Source organism: Cherax quadricarinatus, chromosome 23, assembly GCF_038502225.1.
Source record: "Cherax quadricarinatus isolate ZL_2023a chromosome 23, ASM3850222v1, whole genome shotgun sequence".
NCBI lineage: Eukaryota > Metazoa > Arthropoda > Malacostraca > Decapoda > Parastacidae > Cherax > Cherax quadricarinatus.
In genome coordinates this window covers 16,008,749-16,035,399 of record NC_091314.1, presented here as the reverse complement: position 1 = coordinate 16,035,399, position 26,651 = coordinate 16,008,749, and the positions used below count along the sequence as shown (strand labels likewise).

The window sequence follows — 26,651 nt, the reverse complement described above, 5'->3', positions numbered from 1 at the left end:
TAAAACGGGTGTAGGGCCACGGGATGTACTCCGGGATGTACTATGGGATGTACTCCGTCCCCTGGGCATAGCATAGGGTACACTACCCGAGCGCATGCGGCGGCGCACATACCGACGCTTCACTGGTGAATATGTTTCCTCACTATCACTACTCGAATGATCGTCGAGCGCAATAAAATCACAATCCACGTCAGAATCATCGTCATTACTGAAGTCAGAGGCCAGGCCACGGGAAAATATTAGTTTTCTCTTACGTTTAGGAACAACCGACCGTGAGTCACGAGTGCCCACACCAGAGGTAGAAGGTCGAGGATCGTCGGGGTTTTCTGCACTATTATCGATATCCTGGTCATTATTTTCAGTCACTAACTCATCAAAGCCGTAGAATTCGTCTTCATTTCCACTTCCATCAGTGTCAGAACTATCAGACAGGAAGAGGAGAGTCCCAATTTTCCGGGGAGTCAGAGCTGACTTGCGACGAGACATGGTGAACAAGGGTGACTGAGCCGGCGTTCCCACAATGCTATGCAGGCGCCTAGATTTTTTGTTTATGGCGCACACCCACCGCGCAGACCCATTCTCTCATATGTAGGCCTATGAGCGCTTTCGCGCTAAATTTGACGGCGCTAGAATTTTGGCGTAGATCTACGGTTTGGACACTCACCGACTAGCCGTAGATCTACGGGACGGACCCTGAAAGGGTTAATCCGTTCATGAGAGCTCGTTGTTATGCGAAATTATCGTTATGCGAATGAATTTTCCCCATAAGAAATAATGGAAATCAAGTTAATCCGTGCAAGACACCCAAAAGTATGAAAAAAAAAAATTTTACCACATGAAATATACATTTTCCTACACACAAAGAGAAGGATACATGCACAATAGTAGAGTAGTACATGCACAGTATATATTGTGCATGTACTACTCTACTAAATGAAGAATAAATGACACTTACCTTTATTGAAGATGCAGCAATGACTGATGAGACACTGTGTCCTGGGAGTGCCTTTTCCTCCTGAGTACTGTAGGTCCTGTTTGGCATTTTCTTCCAGAACAGGCCTTATCACACTGTGTATGCCACTACGATTCTTAAATCTCTCAAACCAACCTTTGCTGGCTTTAAATTCACTAATATGAGCACTAGTTCCAGGCGTGTTTCCCTGTTCACCTGGGTGTTAGTCGACTGGTGTGGGTTGCATCCTGGGAGACAAGATTAAGGACCCCAATGGAAATAAGTTAGAGAGTCCTCGATGATGCACAGACTTTCTTGGGTTATCCTGGGTGGCTAACCCTCCGGGGATAATCGTTTCTCGGTAATTGTTTCAGGTTAAGCCACACCAACAACACTCTCTCCACATCTTCGAGTAATACAGCTGATGGTGGTACAGCAACAACAACAGCTGTGGTGCAGCAACAGCTGACTATTGTGCAGCTGTGGTGCAGCAGCAGCTGACTGTGGTACGATAGTATTTATCACCCTTTTTACCACAGGGTTGGCACTAGAAGCTTTCTTTGGGCCCATGGTGGCTTATTTAGCAGTTACAAGCACTATAAATAATGGAATAATACAAAATGTATCGAATGTATGCATGCAACTGGCCACCCTGGCTTGTAAACAATGACGGCAAGGCAGGCGCTCAGGCTGGACAGACAGGTTCGGGATGAGTCACGTTCAGAAGCAGCTGATGGTGCAATAGCAGCTGACCATGGTGCAGCAGCAGCTGACTGATCCAGCAACAGCTGACTGGTCCAGCAACAGCTGACTGATCCAGCAACAGCTGACTGGTCCAGCAACAGCTGACTGGTCCAGCAACTGCTGACTGATCCAGCAACAGCTGACTGGTCCAGCAACAGCTGACTGGTCCAGCAACAGCTGACTGATCCAGCAACAGCTGACTGATCCAGCAACAGCTGACTGATCCAGCAACAGCTGACTGGTCCAGCAACAGTTGACTGATCCAGCAACAGCTGACTGATCCAGCAACAGCTGACTGGTCCAGCAACAGCTGACTGATCCAGCAACAGCTGACTGATCCAGCAGCAGCTGATCATGGTGCAGCAGCAGCTAACTGATCCAGCAACAGCTGACTGGTCCAGCAACAGCTGACTGGTCCAGCAACAGCTGATCGTGGTGCAGCAGCAGCTGACTGATCCAGCAACAGCTGACTGGTCCAGCAACAGCTGATCGTGGTGCAGCAGCAGCTGACTGATTCAGCAACAGCTGACTGGTCCAACAACAGCTGATCGTGGTGCAGAAGCAGCTGACTGATCCAGCAACAGCTGATCGTGGTGCAGAAGCAGCTGACTGATTCAGCAACAGCTGACTGGTCCAGCAACAGCTGATCGAGGTGCAACAGCAGCTGACTGGTCAAGCAACAGCTGACCGTGGTGCAGCAGCAGCTGACTGTGGTATGATAGTATTTCTCACCCTTTTTACCACTGGGTTAGCACTAGAGGCTTTCTTGGGGCCCATGGTCACTTATTTTGCAGATGAAATCACCAAAAACACTGTAATAATACAAAATGTTCCGATTGTATGCTTGGATGTTACCGTGGAGGCTGGCTTGTAAACAATGCCACCGGCGGAACATGTGAAGCTGGCTCAGGCCGCACATTAGAAGCGTCTCCGACGAATAGCGTTGAGCGAGTTTTTTAGCGGTATGCGAGGCAAAATTTTAGTAATAAAATGTATCGGTATGCGAATTTAACGTTATGTGATGCCAACGGTATGCGAGGGTCCACTGTACTCGTTTACCAACAACTCAGAGTTACGATGGGCTCTCCGACAAGTTGTTATTGTATACTGTACGAGAACTTGGGTCATGAATGGGCAGTGCAGCATCTCAGCATCCAGCATCTTAATCTCCTTCTTACAGCCACTCAGTACACTAGTTTTCACAGTCTCCAAGACTACATATTTGTACAAGTTTCTTGTTGTTTTCCTCTTGGAAGAGGAAAAACAAGAGGAAAATGGAAAAATTATAAAAGAAGCCCATTGTAAAGGGGTTAGTGATGAGTCTCTGCATCAAATAGTCTCCAAGGCTACATATTTCGTCTATAAATTTGTACTTTATTGTTCATCCCATAGTAGAAGATAGAGTTAGAGGTACAGCAGCACTTGGAAGAGAAAAAACAAGAGGAAAATGGAAGAAGTACAAAAGAGGTTCACAGTCAAGGGGTTAGCTGGTGTGTTCCTCTTGTGTTTACATTCTTGGTGTATCATGGCAGCTTAATTAACCCTTTCAGGGTCCGTCCCGTATATCTACAGCTTCACGTTGAGTGTCCAAACTGTAGATCTATGCCAAAATTCTAGCGCTGTCAAATTTAGTGCGAAAACGCTCATAGGTCTACATGTGAGAGAATGGGTCTGCGTGGTGGGTGTGCGCCATAAGCAAAAAATCTAGGCGCCCGCATAGCATTGTGGGAACGCCGGCTCAGTTACCCTTGTTCACCATGCCTCGTCGCAAGGCAGCTCTCATTCCAAGGAAAATTGGGACTCTCCTGTTCCTGTCTGATAGTTCTGACAGTGATGGAAGTGGAAATGAAGACGTATTCTTTGGCTTTGATCAGTTAGTGACCGAAAGGAATGACCAGGATATCGATAATAGTGCAGAAAACCCTGACGATCCTCAACCTTCTACCTCTGGTGTGGGCACTCGTCAGTCACGGTCAGTTGTACTTCAGCGAAAGAGAAAACTATTATTTTCGCATGGCCAGGCCTCTGACTTCACTAATGATGATAGTGATGTGGATTGCGATTTTATTGCTCTTGACGATCATTCAAGTAGTGATAGTGAGGAATCATATTCACCAGTGAAGCGTCGGTATGTACGCTGCCGCATGCGCTCGAGTAGTGTACCCTATGCCGTGCCCAGGGGACGGAGTACATCCCGGAGTACATCCCGTGGCCCTACACCAGATATAGATAGTGATAGTGAGGATGATGTGGCTACACTTGGCATGGATAGACCACAGGCATCACTAGATGGTGGTAGTGGTAATGGTAGTGCCACAGCCATGTGTGACTCACCAGCCCAGGGTGGGACCCACGCTGCTGACTCGTCAGTTCAAGGACAAAGCAGAGCGTCAGCCACCAGCCCACCACAACCACAACTACCTGCACAACCAGCCTATGATGTCCAGTATCCACCAGCAAACTGTATCTGGGATTGGCAGCAAAATCCCAATTTTGTTCCCACTCCCCACCACTTTGATGACTCTCAAAGTGGAATTCTACCAACTTGTCCCCTTGGAAACACTGCAAATGAACTGGAATTCTTTGAATTATTCTTTGACCAGCCATTGATGGAAACTATTGTCAGGGAAAGTAATAAGTATTTTGAGTACACCATGGAAAATACGATCATATCACCACAGTCAAGACTACACCGGTGGAAAGAGACGACTGTTGTAGAAATGTATTTGCTTTTTGCAACAATAATGCTTATGCCTCATGTCTATAAGCATAATATAAAAGCATACTGGTCCACAGATCGGCTAATTTCTACCCCGGTCTTCAGTGAAATCATCCCAGTGAACAGGTTTATCTTACTGTTACGTATGTAGCACTTCTCTGACAAAACCAAACCTGACAGAAGTGACAGGTTATACAAGATTAGAAATGTTTTTATGTATCTCAAACAAAAGTTCAGCATATACTTTTATCCATTCAAGAATCTTGTAATTGACGAGTCTTTGATTTTGTTCAAAGGTAGGCTGTCATTCAAGCAGTATATACCGAGCAAGAGGAAACACTTTGGTATAAAACTGTTTGTACTCTGATTGTGACAGTGGCCTGGTATTGGATATTGTTGTATACATGGGAAGTAAAACATTGAAAGATACCAAGATGTTATTGGGTATCTCAGGTGACATAGTGAGAAGCATGATGGCACCTTATCTTGGTAAGGGGCATACATTATATACCGATAACTGGTACACAACCCCTTACTCAGTGATTTCTTGCGAGTGAACAAGACAGATGTGTGTGGCACAGTGCGTTCTAATCGTAAACATATGCCCAGGCTCAACGCAGGTGCTCGTGGTGATGACGTACAGGTGTTTACTGCCAATGACATCATGGCATTACGGTTGCATGACAAACAAGATGTCACATTGTTGACAACCATTCACCGTAATGAAATGCAAGACAGTGGCAAAGTTGATCGAGTGACTAATGAACGTATTCGAAAACCAGTGACAGTGATCGATTATACACAAAACATGCGCTTGGTTGACAAATGTGACATGCAGATTGGCTTTTTTGATTGTTTTTGTAAAAGTTACAAGTGGTGCATGAAACTTTTCTTCCATCTCATGGACATTTCAATGCTCAATGCATATAATATGTACCAAATGAAGATTGGCAACAGACCACCGTATGGTGAATTTTGTTTGTCTGTTGTCAGACAACTCATAATGAAGTACCAGGTAACAACACCTGCTATACAACAAGGTCCTCGAACTCCTCAGGATATACCCAAGCGTTTGAGGAGGGAAGGTGATCATTTCATAATACAGCTTCCTTCAACTCAGAAGAAATTTGCTCAGAAGAGATGCATCGTCTGAGCACAAACAAAACGACGGCAAGAAAGACGCAAAGACACTCGGTTTATGTGTGAGGAATGTAAGGTACATGTACCTCTGTGCATGGTGCCTTGTTTCAAGGAGTTCCACAAGCTCCAGCAGTTCTAAAACCATGTCCAGTGATTGTAAATATGTAATTGTATGATAGAACATTAGTATTATTCAAGATTTGTGCATGTTTATTGTAATAAACAACAGTGAAAAAAATATGATAATAACTTTAGTGCGGTTATTGTGTTCAATACAGTGAGTTTATATATATACATTACATACAGTATTGGCCTCTCACGCCCCAAATGTTAGTAGGAAAAGAAAAAAATTGGAAAAGAAAAGAAAAAACTATTATGATTTTTTATTCATACAAAAAATACAAAATTTACTGTTACGCAGACTGCTGCATTATTGTAAAAATGGTATAAATAATATCAGTGCACTAATGAAAGAATATTAGACTCCCCAATTGACGTGTATTGGACGTGTGGTGTGATTTGCTTACTCTTGAACATTGGTAAAAATCGAACATTTCCTCTCCTTTGAGCTCAATTTCACGGTCGTTTTCATCGTGAAACTAATAAAAATCATCTCTATTTCTGCAATAAGTTTTCCATTTTATCATGTGAGACCATGAAAACGAGAATACAACGATAAATACTATACGATATTACACCTCAAAGTCGGCGTTTTAATCAATATGCACTGTGTGCTGCAGGATTTTTTTATGTGGTGCACACTGACCACACAGACCCATTCTCTCGCATGTGGGCCTACCAGCTTTCTCCTGCTTGATTTGAAGCCGCTAGACTTATTGAGTATATACATGTCCAAAACACTGGCTCTTAAAACGTATATATATGACCAAAACAGTCAAAGGGTTAATTATTTAAGCCAAGGCATGCAATATCTACATATCATATTTATTCCAGAATAATATTAGGTATAACATAAATAAATTATTATAAATTATAATAATAATAATAATAATAATAAACTATTTTTGCATTTTTTCTTATGACAAGAGTAATCTAGGAGTGTTTCCCCTGATGTAAACACCAGGGTGGTGGCCTCTGCCCTTAACCCTCATAATATGGCATATATTATTCATTTCAGCATCTTTATTACAGTTCTAGGGTATTTATCATGTTTCTGATATTAATTTGGAATAAATGTAATAGATAGATAACCTTTAATACTAACATGAGTGTAATTACACAATATTTTTTTAGTGCCACGGCTAACATCTGACACCCATAACTACTCACCAGAGGCTGAATGTACTGCTTACCTCTCCGTCTCACATTTAGTTCCTCCCACTTCGTAACGATGTTAGGTGGTGAATTTAATGTATTTTTCTGTAAGTTTAACTCGTTGTATGTGTACTTTTATTTTTTATTGTTTTCTGTAATATACATGTATAAGAGTTACGCAAATTAAAATAAAGTTATCAAGTTGGAGTTTCATTTTTATTTTATTTTTTCTAATACGTATTTAATTCACCATTTGGCACTATTACAAGGTGGGCAGAGCTACAGCAGAGGGAGAAGCAGCAGTGTGTCAGTAACTCATGATTCCTTATGATGCTTCACCCCAGTATAAAATATTGTATAATTATACTATTACTATCAATAAATGTTATCTATCAATCATATTTATTCCAGAATAATATTAGGTATAACATAAATAATGTAGAAGCATGATAAAGATGCCCAAATTAATAAAAACTGACATTATATAGAGAAATATTGAAAGGTGGAGGGCGGAGAGGGATAGTGATCAAGAAAACGTTACATGCACTGAAAAAAGTGCGATTTTCTCGAAAAAAAAATCCCAAGTAATCGGCCATGCACGCGTTTCCTAGATTATCTCGAAAGTAAGTCATTGACCTATTTCATGTTGTATTACCGTTAATAATAAACAGATTGAAAGGAATTTCCCAGCAAACATAATATTGAATGTTTTAATTTTGGGTGGTTCCTCGATTAGTGATGAAATCCTTTACCGATGGGGTCTTATGCCCCTATCTCAATCGTTAATTGAGGAGAGGCTGTATTTTATTAGATTTTTTGTGTGATGAACTTCGATTTTTTGTGTGATGATGGGTTCAAAATGGAAGGCAAGTGTTACACAGGAGAGGCATGGAGATTAACAGAGTATAGGTTTCTTTAATGGCTGGAGTGTCTACAGTGTTTACTTGGGCTCTGTTTGTAAACTGAAATGAACTGAATTTTGTTTGCATTTGGCCAAATTAACCAACTTCCAGACACTGTACAAGGTAATGATATCTGAATGAGCAGTATCTTGTGCTTGATTGATGGTCAAAATGTGGAGTGTAATTAGCAAAATTGCTGATGTGTAAATTGCACCCAGACCACCAACTTTGTGCTTTTGTAATTCCATAAGTCTTCCATTAAACTTTGCAATTTTGGTACCATTATCTTCAAAATAAGGTTCTCTACCATTTCAGAAGATAAATTTTATTATTTTTTTATTTTTTGAAAAACTGCAACACTGCAAGCACTCTTAATTTTGGGGAGTGCAACAGTGAAAATTAGTAGCTAAGAATCAGGAATCTTTTTCATGGTTTAAAATCTTAACTGAAAGCAAATCTCCTTTCAATAGCTTATAATCTTGATGAACTTTCTGTCACTCTTGAATATAAACTTTTGTATTCTTTTTTTATCATTATTGTTGTATTTATGGTTTGGTGTGCGAGTGCTTGTGAATTTCTTGAAAGAACAGGTGCTCAGAAATTATAAAATCGCAATTAATGTTATTATTTTCATGTTTAAATACATTTTACCTTAGAAAAACAATGCACTAGTTGTCAAAGTGTAACTATATGTAAATGTATGGTGAAGTGTAAAAGCTTGAGGTGTATGTGTATAGTAATAAGCCAGGCGTCCCCTACAGGTGAGAATGGACACATACGATCAGAGGTCTGGGAGAACAGGAACTGCTCAAGATGGAAAGAATCTCACCACCAAGAAGATGCATCAGTGTATCTACTGTTCATACTCATCAAACAACCAGTATAGTCTAAGAATGCATTATCGTACTCATACAGGAGAAAAGCCATTTTCTTGTCCTCATTGCCCTTACAGGAGCAGCAAAAAGTTCAATCTGAAACTTCATCTTCGTATACACACAGGGGAGAAGCCATTTTCTTGCCCACACTGTTCATACGAGTCAGGTAACAGTAGCCATGTAAGTAGACACATTCGTACACACTTTGGTCGAAGTCAGCGGGTTACTGAAACATCTGTGATTTTACCAAATGTTATTCTGTAATAGTGTGAGACATCTAATATATATATTTTGCTGAGCAAATTATAATATAGCAGTATACTACTACAATATCTTTGCATTAAGCAGACAATGTTTCTCATGCAAATTGCTGTATATTTGAAGCTGCTTTACAATAAAGCATAAGAAACCTTAACAGTGTAAAAAACAAGTAAAAGACTCCCTGAGAATTTTGGATTGCACTGTTGCACTATATTGATCACATCAAGGTCAATTTTATACATATATAAATAGTTGCTTTAATAAAAGGTTAATCCTCATTTTATGTAAACAGAAAATGATAATGGCTCAAGAATTGCATTGTTGGTATTTAATCAGCTTATATGAGAGACTGACACGGAAATAAAATTTAATTAGTGTTAAGAGCTTCAATGCCTGTAATAATTTCTCGTGTAGATGTTACATACAGTTCTGTACTTCTGAACTCAAAACTTTAACAACTATTTTTCAGAGCTTTCACAATTGCAATAGCACTATATCAGACGAGTCATAGGCAGTAGTGAGCATTGTGAATATCTTATTGTTAAACTGTATATGTATCATGCATATATGACTTATTTTGGTGTTAAAGTTTCAATAAATAAAGGACGTATTTAAATACTACACTCTCACCAATAAAATGGGCTTCCCTGTCACTTTTGGCTCAGTCTGCTTCATTCACCACCATATTTTTTAGGGCATGCCCTTTATTCTAATTAGTAGCTGAATACCAGTTGTTCCGGCTTCCCAGTTAACACAGGTTTGTCTGTTAGGTCGTACCTCTCTGTTTTCGTTCCTCAGTATATGTTGTAGAGCATAGACTATAAGCAATAATTGAGTCTTGACATATGGGCTTACCTAAATGCTTTTTTATCCTGGATGATTTTGTGTGGAAAAAGACACTTTTGTACAGTTCAGGATATTTATTATAGGAAATGTTTCTCCAGGAGACTGAAGAAGCCACTTATGGCAAAAAGTTTTCTATAATAAATGTCCTGAACTGTACATAAATGTCTTTTTCCACATCTTGTCAGTATCACCATACCATTTCTGGGGGGTTTTGCATAGTGCACTGGTTTGGCAAAGGTACAGTGATTTGTTCAACTTTCAGTGGCAATTATATCTTCCTTTATTCCCACATTAACATGAGGTCACTGAAGCTCATTTGTTCTTCAGTTTATTTCATGAGATAAAGTACAGTGGAACCTTGGTATTCGAACATCTCCCTACTCGAACAATTTGGTATTCAAACACATTACGTGTATTTGGTAAAAAAAAATCGCTTGGTAGTCAACCGTTTACTCGGCACTCGATCAAACAAACATGACCTGCCAGAATGTCACTGTAAACTATGTAATGTTTCGTTGCATTTTTTGGTGTTTTTTTATATTTGTATAAATAAGTCACCATGAGGCTAAGAAAATTAGTGATAACAGCCAACAAAATAGAAAATTAGTTGGGAAAGATTCCTTTGGTACTCAAACAGATCGGCACTCAAACAGCCTTCTATAATGAATTAAGTTCGAGTACCAAGGTTCCACTGTATTATACAACACTCATTTGTGATGGTTACTTGACTACTGTCACAAGAAATAAACTTCACTCTGCAAGTTAGTGTCCTACGATGAAACAAGACTATTTATTGATAATGAGTTTTGAAAGCCGATGGGGCCAACTATGGTAAAAGTAACAGGGATACCCATTTACTGGTGAGATTCAGGTACAACACTTCAATATGTAGGTTATTCCTATAGTGGTTCATTAGATTATTTAAAGTAGAGAGAGAGAGAGAGAGAGAGAGTGAGTGAGTGAGTGAGTATGAGAGTGAGTGACCGATTGATTCTTTCATGACCTGTCAAATGTGATGAAAGCAAGGACTAGACTTATGCCAAGAATTTTGCTAAATTACTTGGAATGTTCCTGCTCTAATTTATACAAGTGTGATATGTTAAATAGTAGTCAGTGTGGAAGCCTTAACATAGTATATGCATAGACATTTGTGTTTTAGCTGTAATCCTTAAGGTTGAAACTCAGCAGTATAATTCATTTTCTGCCATAACACCCTTATTATGTTGAGAAAAAGATTCATAGTTTTTCTCTGTTGCTCCCATGTTGTTTGTGTATTATGAAGATGCTTTTAAGTCTTTTGACTGAGAATCCTATAATTGATAGTACTGTAAAGATATTCCTATTATTTATAAGCAAGAATGGATGTCTTGCTTGATTAAGCATTAACAATTATTTTGTTTTGTTAAATAAAAGGGAAAGTAACATTCAGTGTTTTTTCTTATTCTTTGTATAAAAATTAATAGATAAGGAAATTTGGTTAGAGAATGTTTATGAAGTTTTATGTTGTATAGACACTGTATATCGTAACTGATAGGAATCTTTACACACTTCAAGAGGTGATTACTCTCATAAGGTACATATTGTGGTTTCAGACTTAGTTGACTGATCTGGTGTACCACAAACTACGAAAACTGTCTTTTACTCTGTTTAACTCTAGAATATATTTGCAACAAAATCACAAATTTCATGTGATATCCTAATATATAGTGTAACCACATTGAAAATAAAAACAAATTCCAGGTGCTTTTGTAATGTATCATTCAACATTCTCACTGAAAACATCAAAGAAAACTGTTGTTGTTTGTTATTCAGTAGGAAAAAACTCGGCATCACAGCAAGACTGTTTAAAGACATATGCAGGTAGAGTTGTGGACAGCCCTATGACAGGCAAGGTCACCAGCAACTTCTGGTTAACCTGTGTTGAAAGAAATTAGCAGTTGCAGTTATGGCTTATATATATGAGAATTCCATATCATCTTGCTCATATGATGAAGTTGGATGAAAAATAATTTGATTTGTAAACATATATTAAACCCTTCATATTATGGACTAATTGGGGAGAGTGGGTGGCTGGTAATATCAGTTGCGGTGCATAGAGAAGATGATTGTAACAATAATAGATAATAATGTAACTAACAGACGTTGTCCATTGTTACCAAATCAGCTGACTCAGTAGTAGATTTTGTTTTGTATTTCCGAAGTCTGCTATATGGAGATTTTTTATATGGAGGGTTTACTGTAGCTTAAAATTTTCACAGATTTTATTAATTATGAATTCAACTCACTAATGGAGCCCTTGACATAAGTTCACATTATAATCATGGCTAATTGTGATACAGTGTGACTCATGTGTTTTGTTCAGCCATGACGCTGCATTCAAATATGGTCCAGATTTCCTGCTTTATTTATGCGTGTTTAATCTTAAATAATGTCATGCATGTTTCACAAAAGCTGTATCAGCATTTTTCCCAGAATTGTAGTATGAGTTGAATTGCATTTCAAATACAGTGGACCCTCGGGTAACGGCATTAATCCGTTCCAGAGAGCTTGCCTTTAACCGATTTGGATGTTAGCCGAATTAATTTTCCCCATAAGAAATAATGGAAATCCAATTAATCCATTCCAGACACCCAAAAGTATTAAACAAAATATTTTTTTTTACATGAAATATACATTTCTCTTCACAGACAACAATGAGACATGCACAATAAACAATACTGAAATGACACTTACCTTTATTGTGGACTTATTGTTGAGTGATGAGACAGGAGGAGGGGATTTGATGGAGGTGTACTATTGTTTGGAAGGGGAATCCCCTTCTATAAAGACTTTAGGTAACAAGTTCTTTTCTGGGGTAACCTCCCTTCTTTGTTTTTTAACCCTTTCAGGGTTGGTGCCGTACTAGTACGGCTTACGCGCCAGGGTTGGTGCCATACTAGTACGTACGCGTAAATTCTAGCAGCCTCAAATTAAGCAGGAAACAGCTGGTATGCCTACATGTGAGAGAATGGATCTCCATGGTCAGTGTGCGCGGTACAAAAACAAATCGGGGGAAAGCCATTTTATTACACCTTGTTCACCATGTCTGGCGCTAAGAAACTCCTCACTCCTTGGCTAAATGGGGCTCTTTTGTTCCCAAGTGACAGTTCAAACACAGATGGAAGTGTCAGTGAAGATGAATTTCATAGTTTTAAGGAGTTTGTGACCAAAAACAATGCCCAGGAAACTTGAAGGAAGGAAGGTAGGAAGAAAGGGAGGAAGGAAGGAAGAGATGAAAGGAGAGGAAGGAAGGAAGAGATGAGAGGAAGGAAGGAAAGAGGGAAGGAAGTAAGGAGACCATCATCCTTGGATAACCCAAAAAATTCAGAGTGTGACTTATTTCCATGTTGGTTGGTGGGGTTAAGAGGAAGTAGACAGGCAGTGAGGGTGGTGAGTGATGGTGTTATTTGTCACTGTGACACTAATTATGCCGGTGACTCAGCATATTTACAAGTCCAACCCCACACAACAACTACGAGATTTACGGAAGCTGTAGCAGTTCTGGGAAGTGTCCAGTGACTTTATATGTGTATATATGTGATAGAAAAATAGTAATAAACAACATTTTTTATTGTTGGTTTGTGTAAACATGTTTTGTAAGCAATATAATGACTGTGTGGTTATTGTGTAGCATACAATGAGTGAATTTAGAAAGGACATAGGTAAGTACTGGTTTTCTAACAGAGTTGTAGATGCGTGGAACAGTCTTCCCAGTGGGGTGATAGAGGCTAGGACCTTGGGTAGATTTAAGAAGAGACTGGACAAATATATGAGTGGGAGGGGCTGGGTTTGATTGGTGTCATGGGGTACGGGAGTTATTTCTTGGGTAGCTTTAGGTAGATGTCGTTTTGATAAGGACCTGCCTCGTATGGGCCAGTAGGCCTTCTGCAGTGTTCCTACATTCTTATGTTCTTATGTTCTAATATACATTCAATATACCATATATTGGTCTCACAGGCCATAAAATTACTTGAATGAGGAAAAAAAGGAAGGAAGAAGTAAGTAAGGAAGGAGGGAAGGTAGGTAGGTAGGAAGAGATGAGAGGATGGAAGGAAAGATGGAAGGAAGGAAAGAAGGAAAGTAGGTTTGTGGGGAGGAAGGGATGTGTTGTGGAAGGCAGTGAGTGTTATTGAGTGGTGGTATGATGCATCTTTGTGACACAAGACACACCGGTGACTCAGCATATTTACAAGTCCACCCCCACACAACTACAAGCTTTCAGAACCTCTTGTAGTTATAAGAACTTGTCCCGTGACTCTATATGTGTATATGATAGAAAAATAGTAATAAACAACATTTTTTATTGTTGGTTTGTGTAAACATGTTTTGTAAACAATATAATGACAGCAAAGTTTGTGCTGTCATTGTGTAGTATACAATGAGTGAATATATACCAAATAGTCTTTATATTGGTCTCAGAGTCCATAAAAGTTACTTGAGAAAATAAAAGATTAAAAAATAAAAGAAAAAAGTAGAAAAAACAAAACAAAATAAACTATTACCGGGTGACCTGCAGTCGGCGATGTTGCCATATGCAGTTCAATTTCTGTCAACTTCATGCCTCCATATCTCTGTAGGTATTGATCGTTAAAAAAGTTTTTTTTAGCCTGTAATACTCACAAAAAACTATCATTTCATAAGAAAAAATAATTTTTTTTTTTTTTCAAATATTTTTCAACCCTGAGAACAAGTTTTGGAGAGGGCCTGTCAACCCTAAAAGGGTTAATGAAGTGGTCTGTGGACCAGTAATTATGTATATTGTTCTTATATATATGTGGCATAAGCATGATAGTGGCAAGGAATAAATACATTTCAGCCACTGTTGTGTCTTTCCACGACTATTTCCATGACTATTCTCCAACCTTTGCTGTGTTGTCCATGACATATCGGTAATAATAGTTTGTCTGGGTCACTATCAAGTTCATTATAGGCTCGTCAAAGTACAACTGGAAATAGTCTCACTCTGTAGACTCATTCGTTAGGGGACATTCTGACTGGATACCACTTCCACTCACATCAAAATATCAAGGCTGTGGCACGAATATACTTTGTGTTCAGTTCCACTCATGATCACATGGTGCAGGGTGGACCTGCGGCATGGGGTGAGGGGGAGCAGAAGGAGGGACAGGAGTGGAGGCAGCACATGGTTGAGGGGATGCCGGGCTGTCCTTTGTCTTTCCGCCCACTGCATCATGTGGTACAGGCACCGTGAAACCCACCACTAATTCCTCCATCCCCACATACTCACCTTCATGATCACTTTCACTATCAGTGGCCCGGGTTTTGGATCGTGACCTGCCACGACCCTTGGGGATTGCATATGGCACACTGCCTGAACATAGATTACACCGCCTAAAAGTATGCTTCACTGGTGAATAATGAACTTCACTATTACTAGACGAATCCTCAAATGGCATAAAATCAATCTCATCGTCACTTACATCACTTTCACTTTTTTGCGATCAATACTTACCGAGATATGGAGTTGTGAAGTTGACAGAAAGTGAACAGCTTATGGCAACATCACTGACTGCCAGTCACCCGGTAATAATTTTTTTTCTTTTTTTTTTTTCTTTTCTTTTTTAATTTTTTTTTCAAATAACTTTTATGGCCTGTGAGACCAATATAAGGCCTGCTTTTTATATATGTATTCACTCTTTCTATACTGCACAATAACTGCACAAATATTGTTGCCAATATATTTACAAAACATGTTTACACAAACCAACAATATAAAATGTTGTTTATTACTATTTTTCTATCATATATATATATATATATATATATATATATATATATATATATATATATATATATATATATATATATATATGCAATAAGATCACAGTAAACAGGTGATTTCAGAATATGCAAAACAACCACTCTGAAAGAATAGAGAAATTCCAAGCGCTTTCGTGACTACTCACATTATCAAGTTCCTTGATAATGTGAGTAGTCACGAAAGCACTTGGAATTTCTCTATTCTTTCAGAGTGGTTGTTTTGCATATATATATATATATGTACACACACAGAATCACTGGACATGTTCCTAGAAGTGCTGCAGCCTGTGGAAGTCTTTGAAGCATGGTGTCATGCACAGTGGTGTTTTACACTCCTCATACATAAAACGAGTGTTTCAGCACTGTTGTGGGCTTTTTTGTATGTGCACAGACAAAACACCTGTTCTGAGCCTTTTTCTTGGAAGCAGTAGCAGGCAGTTTCGGAAGGTAGTTGTTGATAATTTGGTGAGCGGTTTTCTATTGCAGGTGTTGTTACTTGGTACTTGAATATTATTTGTCTGATGACAGTCAAACAAAATTCGCCATATGGTGGTTTGTTTTTGGTCCTCATCTTATACATATTATAACCATTGAGAATGGAAATGTCCAGAAGATGGAAAGAGAGTTTTATGTACCACTTATAACTCTTGCGAACACAATCAGCAAACCCAATATGCATGTCACATTTGTCCACTGAATGCATATTGATGGTGTAGTCCATCACAGCTGTAGGTTTTAGAATGGTTTCATTGGTCTCTCTATTCTGCCTGACAGTGTCTGTCATTTCGTTAGGGTGAACTGATGACAATGGTGTGACATCTTGTTTGTCATGCCACTGAAATGCCATGATGTCATTGACAGCAAACACCTGCACCTGACCTCTACGAGTGCCAGCATCGAACCTGGGCATATGCTTACGATTTCCATGCACTGTACAGCACACATCTCTCGCAAGAAATCACTGAGTAAGAGTGTACTAGTTATCAGTATATAATATATGCCTCTTACCAAGATATGGTTCCATCATTGTTCTAACCACATCACCAGAAATACCCAGTAGCTTCCTGGTATCTTGCAATGTATTACTTCCTGTGTACACAGTAATATCTAATACAAGACCACTGTAGCAATCACAAAGCACAAACAACTTTATACCAAAGCGTTTCCTCTTGCTTGGTATATACTGCTTGAACGACAGTCTACCTTTGAACAGAATCAATGACTCATCAATAACAAGCTTCCTGAAAGGATAAAAATACGTATCAAATTTCTGTTTCAGATGCACAGACACATTCCTAATCTTATATAACCTGTCATTTCTGTCAGGCCTGGTTTTGTCTTGAGAAGTGTAGCATACTTAATAGTAGTGCAAATCAAGTCACTCGTATTATATCACTGAAACCTGGGGTTGCAATCAGGCGGCCTGTTGACCAGTATGATTTGACACTGTGTGTGTACACATGTGGCATAAGCATTATCGTGGCAAAGAAAAGATACATCTCAGCCACAGTTGTATCCTTCTACTGGTGTAGGCATGATTTTGGTGAAAGTAGTATTGTGTTTGCCATGGTGTAATCGAAGTATAGGTCCGCCATCACAAATCCGGCAATCAGTTATTCGGTTCCTTCAGTTATTCGGTTCCTTCAGTTATTCGGCACTAATTTTAGCTAGCATAATTTCAAATTTCCAGGGTCACCACACCAACCTGCTGGCACTGTTTGGTGGTGCTACTTGCTGCATAAGTCATTCCAATTTCTTTTTCTCCATTTATTGTTATAACCTGCTTACTTTTAGCCCTAGCCATGGTTCCAATGAATAAAAGAAATGTTTCTCATTATGTAAAGCACCAACACAGTACATTATCCATTAAAGATAAGGTGGCTTTGAAGCCACTGTTGGTTGCCATGAGCTCAGTCTCATGATGCAGGAGAATATTCTTTATTATTATGCTAATATCAACAATACAGCTTATTTGCCTATCACAATTGATCTAATATGACATAATAAACAATATAAATAACATAAAACATGTTAAATACTCCAGAATAAATAATATTTGGCATAACACCAAGCAGTTCGACGGAGGTATGAAGAGGACATGGTATACAAATACCATTCTCCTGTCCTGGTCTTGGGGCTTATATTAGAGAAAACAGAGTATAGCACAGGGCTAACTGTGATAAACACTCATACTGCACCATAAACCTGAAACAAAAAAGTTATTTTCTCTATATAGATTATCACACGTAGCAGTGTATGTGTAGAGAACCTAGGATAACCCAAAAAAGTTAACATGGCTTATTTCTAGTACCTGGCTTGGGTTAGTCATATATGATTTTTGGTAAATATTCGATTCCCAGCCAGGGTAGAAACATTAGGCGTGTTTCTTTACACCTGTTGTCTATGTTCAACCATCAGTAAATGGGTACCTGGGTGTTAGCCGACTGGTGTGGGTGTTATCCTGGGACACTGACCTAATTTGCTTGAAATACTCTGCATAGAAAGCGGCTTTCTATATAGTAGTATGTCACTGATGTCAGCTATGTCTGTATCCCATGTACATGTACGTGTAGTAAATAAAGATATTATTATTATTATCATTATTATATTTTTCTCAGTTGTTTGTTGGGTTATCTTATTCAAATTTGGGCAATGTATGATGGAAAGATACTTCTTTAGGTAAACCAAAAATGAAAGAAATCAGACCATAAATAGCGGAGTTCATTTCTCAGCCATTAGCGGCCGCTTAGCAGTATATTTTTGTATGGTTTTTATGGTTATATTCTCATTTTTTTCAGTCTCATTTGATTGAATGAAAGATATATTACAGAAATAGATATGATTTTGATTGCTTTCATGATGAAAAGTACCTTGAAATTGCGCTCACAGTAGCGAAAATGTTCTATTCTTTAGCGAACCTCGAGAGTAAACAAATGACGTCACCATCCAATACCTGTCCGCCTGCCTGTCCAAATTCCAATATGGAGTCAAGAATGGGTTGACATTATTTATACAATTATTACAATAATGCAGCAGTCTGCATAACAGTAAATCTTCTATTTTTTTGTGAACAAAAATTCCAAATGCTAAGCAAGAGTAATATAAGAGGGGCCTGTAGCCATGAGTAATTAACAGAGAAAATGTTATTTTAGTGCCAGGAATGTCTGCATTGTTTATTCTGGACCCTATTTTGAAATTGGCATCTGTTGAAATTTGTGTGAAATTGGCCAAATTGCCAATTTCCGACCACTTTATTGGGTAGTTGAAATAAGTGAATTGGTGGTTTCTTGTACTCAGTTGACAGACTAGAAGTAAATAAGTTTATTCAGGTATACACAAATACAGTTACATAGATTATCATACATAGCAGTGTATGTATAGAGAACCTAAGATAACCCAAAAAAAAAAGTCAGACAAAGTGACTTACTTCCAGTACCTGGCTTGGGCTTGCCATATATGATTTTTGGTAAATATTTTTTTTTCTCGGTTGTTTGTTGGGCTATCTCATTGAAACTTGGGCAGTGTATGATGGAAAGATGCTTCTTAACATACAACAAAAATAAAAAAGACGGACAATAAATAAGGGAGTTCACTTCTCAGCCATTAGCCGCCTCTTTGCAGTATATTTTCATATGGTTTTTTGGTTGTATTCTCATTTTTTGGACTCATTTGATAGAATGGAAGATATATTACAGAAATAGACATGATTTTGATGGCTTTCATGATGAAAAGTACCTTGAAATTGAGCTCAAAGTAGCAGAAATGTTCGATTTTTGCCGATGTTCAATGAACTTTGTGTAAGTCAAGTTGGTTAATTTTATTAAGTGTATTCTAACCTAACCACTCTGTAATCCGGCAAACTCAGTAATCCGGCACAGTACAGGTCCGAATGATGCTGGATTTGTGATGGAGGACCTGTATCTGTTGCTTTCTCTGACAATAGTTTCCATGCCATAGTGTAATCGAAGTATCTGTTGCTTTCCCCGACAATAATTTCCATGCCATGGTGTAATCGAAATATCTGTTGCTTTCCCTGTCAATAATTTCCATCAGGGGTTGGTCAAAGAATAACTCGAAACATTCCAGTTCAGTGGCATTGTTGCTAATTCATTTTTTTTTTGTAATCATTATTACTTACTAAAATTTTATTAAACACCATATTTACTACCAGTCAGTTTTACTTTTGTACATTAATCATTATTTTATACTTCTCATAACATTTTGTTGCCAAATTTTCAAGTTTGTATATTCAACTCCAACCTTTACATTATCCTTTGTACCTGTGTACCTGTCTACCATCTTACTATCATATTACAACCAAGTCATTGCCATTGTTATTTTTTACTTATTATTCTTTTGGTACTTTAATTTGTTAATTTTATTTTGTCAATTTAAATCTAGTTATACTCTTGATCTTGTTAACAACCTATATCAGACCCCAGTGCAATTGCAAGTACCATTTTAATTTGTATTTTTATATTATAAGTTTATACCTAGTTGTACTTTAGCTCATTCTGGCTCAATACATAGACAACACTAAATTCATTATATTAGACCTTAGTGCAATTACAAGAGTGAGTCTGGTGCCACTTGTAATTTGTTTTTTTTTATAGTATTAGTTTATACCTAGTTGTACTTCAGCTCATTCTAGCTCAATACATAGACAACACTAAATTCATTATATTAGACCTTAATGCAATTACAAGAGTGAGTCTGGTGCCACTTGTAATTTGTTTTTTTTATAGTATTAGTTTATACCTAGTTGTACTTTAGCTCATTCTAGCACAACACATAGACAATATCAATTTCATTATGTTTATTAGTGACTATGCTCTATATGACCAAAGTACTTTAGCGGTATACCTATCCAAACCTCCCACCACTACAGAAATCAGTATTAGAACTCACCACATAATGCAGGATATAAACAACCACTATTTAAACCTAAAAAATGAATGATCATGTTGACCCTGATCTAAACCTCCATAATCTAACACACAATCAAAACTTATTGGAAAGTAACTGCCTTTATTACACAGCATCACAAGCCAGCACTATCCTGAACATTGCTCAAAGTCTATCAGTTCTTAACTACAACATCAGGTCCTTAAGCAAACACTATGATGACCTCCTGGCACTCCTTGAGTCACTAAAGACACCCTTCTCCTGCATTATTCTTACTGAGACCTGGCTTAAGCAGGACACAATTGATATCTACCCACTACCAGGATACACAGCGATCCACAACTGCAGACCATACCAAGTTGGGGGTGGTACTGCAATCTATTACTCTAACCAACTATCTTGTATTAGCACTAATTGCTTTAGTGATGAATATGGGGAATACATTTTTGCTAATTTTACTGTAAAAAACCTCAAGACGCCTATAACAATCGGTGCCATATACCGGATACCCCACACAAACATCTCAAACTTCAGTGAGAATCTAAAGTCACTAATAACAAACAGGCAAATGAACAAGCACCACCTTCTCTTAGCTGGAGACTTCAATATGAACCTTGGCCTACCAGATGATCAGACTGTAACTGATTTCATCAACAATATGAACAACACACTTCTAATACCAACAATAACTAAACCAACCAGGCTGACTGAGACAAGTGCAACCATAATAGACCACATATGGACCAATATACTAGCCCCCCTTAAATCAGGGATAATCACAGACAGCACTACTGACCACTACCCAACCTTCCTCTTAACGAACATTAGTAAGCCACCACTCGAATACAACAAAGTTTCATTTAGACTCCATGACGAGGCCTCAATAAGGAATTTCACAGCAGACCTAGAGACTGTTGACTGGCCTACTGAATTCTCAATGCCAATGGTATTGACGATTGGACAGACATTTTTCTTAACAAAATACTTAGACTATACAACAAACATTGTCCTATAAAAACGAAACAGATCACGAATAAACGGCTTGGTTGCCCATGGCTAACCAGCAGCATTCTGAAATCCATTGATAAGAAACACCAATATGAAAAGCAATATAGACAGGGCTTAATACACAAAGATATTCTTAAACAATATTCAACAGTTCTCACCAAATTAATAAAGAAAGCCAAACAACTGTACTACTCCAGCAGATTCACTGACACAAGAGGAGATATAAAAAAGACCTGGAAAACACTTTCCCAGATTCTGGGGACCCACAAACTGAAAAAAAACAAGAATATTGTTCTAACTAAATCTCATGAAACACCACTGCATCCCACTGATACAGCTAACAAGATAAACAACTTCTTCTCAAACATAGGATCTAATCTCGCCAGTAAAATCCCATGTACCAATGCCCGTGCCGGGGACTACCTAGATGGGAATTTCCCAAATTCCTTCTATCTTGTACCAACTGAGCCCACGGAAGTCACCGCGATCATAAAGTCACTTAAAAATAACTCAGGGAATCTGTCTCACGTCCCACCATTATTGTACAAGCAAGCGACCCATGTCCTTTCGCATGCTATTACATTACTTTTTAACAAGTCACTAGAAACTAGCACTTTCCCGACACTACTCAAGACAAGGTGGTGACCCTACAGATGTAAACAACTATAGGCCAATATCAAACTTACCATTGCTATCCAAAATCTTCGAGAAACTCGTGCACAGGAGACTATATTCATTTATAACATCACAAAACATACTCAACCCCTACCAATTTGGGCTCAGGAAAAATAAAAGCACTAATGATGCAATTATAAAAATGCTAGACCTGCTTTACACAGCATTGGAAAATAAGGAATATCCGCTAGGAATTTTTATTGACCTAAGAAAAGCATTTGACACATTAGACCACGGCATCCTACTCCACAAACTTGACCAATATGGTATAAGAGGCCATGCGCTTGCATATTTTAAATCCTACCTTTCTAATAGGTATCAGTATGTCACCATTAAAGACACAGCCTCATCAATACGGCCACTTGATACTGGAGTTCCACAGGGAAGTGTCCTTGGACCCCTGCTCTTCCTCATTTACATCAATGATCTTCCAAACATATCCCAACACCTGAAACCCATTCTCTTTGCTGACGACACGACTTATGTCATCTCCCACCCTAATCTTGCCACCCTCAACACCATTGTTAACGAGGAGCTGCTCAAAATATCGACTTGGATGACAGCCAATAAACTTACACTTAACACTGGCAAAACCTACTATATTATGTTTGGTAGCAGAGCAGGTGTTGCACAACTTAACATTAAGATCAACAACACTCTAATTGCCAGGCATAATGAGGGCAAATTCCTTGGCCTATACCTCGACAACAACCTAAATTTCAGCACCCATATCCAACACATAACAAAAAAAGTATCCAAAACTGTGGGGATCCTCTCCAAGATACGATACTACGTGCCGCAAACTGCCCTTCTCACACTATGCCATTCACTTATATATCCACACCTCACCTATGCTCAACTGCAGCAACACACCTAAAGCCAATAATAACCCAACAAAAAGCCGCAGTAAGAATAATCACTAAATCCCATCCCTGGCAACCCCCCCCCCCCTCACTCTTCATAGATCTAAACTTACTCCCTGTTCAGAACATCCACACTTACTACTGTGCAATCTATATCTACAGGACCTTAAATTCCAATATTAACCTTGACCTAAAATGCTTTCTTGATAATTATGACAGGATCCACAGGCATAACACCAGACACAAACATCTCTATGACATTCCCCGTGTTTGACTAAACCTTTACAAAAATTCAATGTATTTCAAAGGACCTAAAATCTGGAACACCCTACCTGAAAACTCTAAAACTGCAGACACATTCATCACTTTCAAAACTACAGTTAGAAAACATCTTATTTCCCTGATCCATCCGGACAACTAACTACATGATAACCACCTGGTGGTTCACAATTACACTCACTCACCCACTGATTATAAACACAGAAATACTAATCTTAAAATAATAAATCCTAACTAGTCATAAGTTTGCCTATGATACTCCAATATAGACACCTTGTATTGTGCCAAAACAAAAGCATTCACATTGCTAAACTCACAAATTATGATGTAGTCACTTAGCCTTAATACCATAATCTGTAAGGATTTAATGTTAAGATTTAATCTAAGTCTGCTCGAAATGCCTAGTCATGCTAGGTGTCCTAGTGGCACCCTCTGTAATTAGTATTTTATAACATGTAAACCACAAAATACCCAAAACCTGTAAACCCCACATTGTAACCCTTATAGAGAATAAACTTGAATTGAATTGAATTGAAGTGTACGAGATGGCTGTATTCCACTTTGACTTTCGTGAAACTGATGGGGGATAGGGAACAAAATTGTCAGCTTCCTGACAACCCCAGGTGCAGTTTGCTGGTGGGTACTGGATATTGACAGGTGGTTGTGGTTGTGGAGGCTGGTGTGGTGGGTGGGTGGGGGAGGGTGGCCTTTGTTATAGCTCACCTGAGTCAGCGGCGTGGGTAGCAGCATGGCCCACTGCTGGTGCCTCACAACTGGCACCACCACCACCAGATGCATGCACATTTTTCATCCCAATTGCAACAGTATCATCTTCATTTTCACTATCTGTTCCTGTTGTACAGCCACGGGATGTACTCCGAGATGTACTCCTTCCCCTTGGAATAGCATATGGCACACTACCAGAGCGCACATAACGTTGTATATACTGACACTTCACTGGAGAATATTCCACTTCACTTTTGCTACTGGAACTGTTTTCAAGAGCTTGGAGTTCATATTCACTATCACTATCATCACCATTGCTCACATCTGAGTCCTGGATATGGGAAAATATGAGTTTCCTCTTTCGTTCTGGTACAATTGAATGTGAACAAGACGGCCCAGCACCAGAGGTTAAGGTTGAGGGTCATCTGGATTTTCCTCACTATTACCAGTATTATGGTTATTAGTTTCAGTCACATCCTCCTCAAAACCTTGAAAGTCATATTCACTGACACTTCCATCTGTATTAGAACTGTCACTGGGGAACAAAAGTGTCCCAGTTTGCCGAGAAGTGAGGTGTTTCCTGGCATGAGGCATGGTGAACAAGGTGTACTAAAATGGCATTCCCACAATGCACCACTGGGTCTTTGATTTTTTTCCTACTGCGCACACTGACCACGCAAACCCATTCTCTCACATCTAGGCCTACCAGCCTTTTCCCATTTGAACTGAAGGCGCTAGAATTTATGCATACTAGTACGTCAATAACCCTGGCACGTAAGATGTACTAGTACGTCGAAAATCCTGAAAGGGTTTATACAATATAATGCTGATGAATACTATGGCGCACCATGAACATGCAAAGTCAGCCATAACCATAGGGATACACTATTGAGTAAGAGTTATTTATGAAATTGCTCTGCCTTAGTCACTAGTCACTCAATATAAGGCTAAAAAGATTCAAAATTTTACTGCAGTACTTGTAAAACCAGTATTACTTAACCTTATGAACAGTTTCTGTGGTGAACCTTGTAATTTTTGTTTTTTTTGTCCTAGAATTTTGTCAGTCTCAGTCTTTACAAAATGTTAATGGTTGATTTTCCTACTTTAAATCATACACTGAAGATTTTTCATGACCACTCTTCTTTTAATGACGTAACGTACTCCACTAAATAGTTTCTTGTGTAATGCAACTTAGTCCGTTAGAGTTAATATTTTCCTTGTCTTCTTAGAACAAGATGAGCAGGTGGAGAATTAGAGTCTTCAGCCTGCAGTTTAATTTAAAATTAAAATTATTTATTTGTTATGATCCATACAAGTTACAGTAATTATTCCTTCAGAAATAATTCAGTGTAAAACTAGAAATAATCTCAGTATAATCACATATTACTATATAAACGAACACAGAATCAGAGTGGGTTGACTCATGCATCAGATTCATCCAAAAATATAACAGTCTAGCAGTCTAGTTGTGCATCACCAGTACCTATAGAAAATCATTAGCCCACTCTTGTTAGGTTGGCTGTATTGTTCTTTGTGTTTAATGAGGTAATATTGCCCTGATGAACTGCTGTACATTATATGTATTTCATTCTGTATATGAATTAATACACTTTTTATTGGAAGGTTTTTATCTACTTTGAATAATAATATTGACATAAAAAGATACTAGTTTGCTTAAGGTCTTATATTATTATCATGATATAAAGCCTTACAGCATGTCTCCAGCAGCAGTTGAGTCAGATGTAAATACAGTGGTACCTCGGGATACGAACTTAATTCGTTCCAGAAGGCTGTTCGAGTGCTGATACCGAACGAATTTGTTCCCATAAGGAATAATGTAAATTAAAGTAATCCATTTCAGCCCCCCAAAAGTACACTTACAAAAGCATTTACATAAATACACTTACATAAATGTTCAAGTTTTGAGCTGTTCGTAACCTGAGGTACCACTGTATATTATAAATTAAAGTACCACTTACAAGCTCAGTAACTAGCACAAGTACCATCAAGTATATTTCTGCACTACTGCCAAGCTTCTCTGTGAATGGAGTTGATTGGTAATCTTTCCTCATTGTTAACATCAAGGGTATAGTTATGGTATTCGATTCCCATTGCATCAACTCACAGATAGATTATTGTTTTATTGTTTTCCTGTAAAACACTAAACTTTATAGGTCAATCCATGCAAGGAGTGATAAGGCTCAATTCTTCATCCACTAATTGCAAGACAGAAATGCTACTCTGATAATTGCAAGACAGACATGCTACTCTGATAATTGCAAGACAGACATGCTACTCTGATAATTGCAAGACAGACATGCTACTCTGATAATTGCAAGACAGACATGCTACTCTGATAATTACAAGACAGACATGCTACTCTGATAATTGCAAGACAGACATGCTACTCTGATAATTGCAAGACAGACATGCTACTCTGATAATTGCAAGACAGACATGCTACTCTGATAATTACAAGACAGACATGCTACTCTGATAATTGCAAGACAGACATGCTACTCTGATAATTGCAAGACAGACATGCTACTCTGATAATTACAAGACAGACATGCTACTCTGATAATTGCAAGACAGACATGCTACTCTGATAATTGCAAGACAGACATGCTACTCTGATAATTGCAAGACAGACATGCTACT

The 26,651-nt window shown here is 38.5% G+C and overlaps 1 protein-coding gene across 4 annotated transcripts in view; it reads left to right on the top strand.

Annotated features, from left to right (window-relative positions):
- LOC128685738 (zinc finger and BTB domain-containing protein 7A) overlaps window positions 1-26,651 on the top strand; it is a 653,624-nt gene that overhangs the window by 500,662 nt on the left and 126,311 nt on the right. Inside the window, exon 6 of one of the 4 annotated variants that reach the window (XM_070087966.1) lies at window positions 8,494-11,537. The exons of the other annotated variants lie outside the window; for them this stretch is intronic. Within the exon in view, the coding sequence (XP_069944067.1) occupies window positions 8,494-8,871 (378 nt within the window). The 3' untranslated portion in view covers window positions 8,872-11,537. Of the gene's footprint in view, window positions 1-8,493; window positions 11,538-26,651 lie in introns of those variants that run through there. 4 annotated transcript variants of the gene reach the window in all.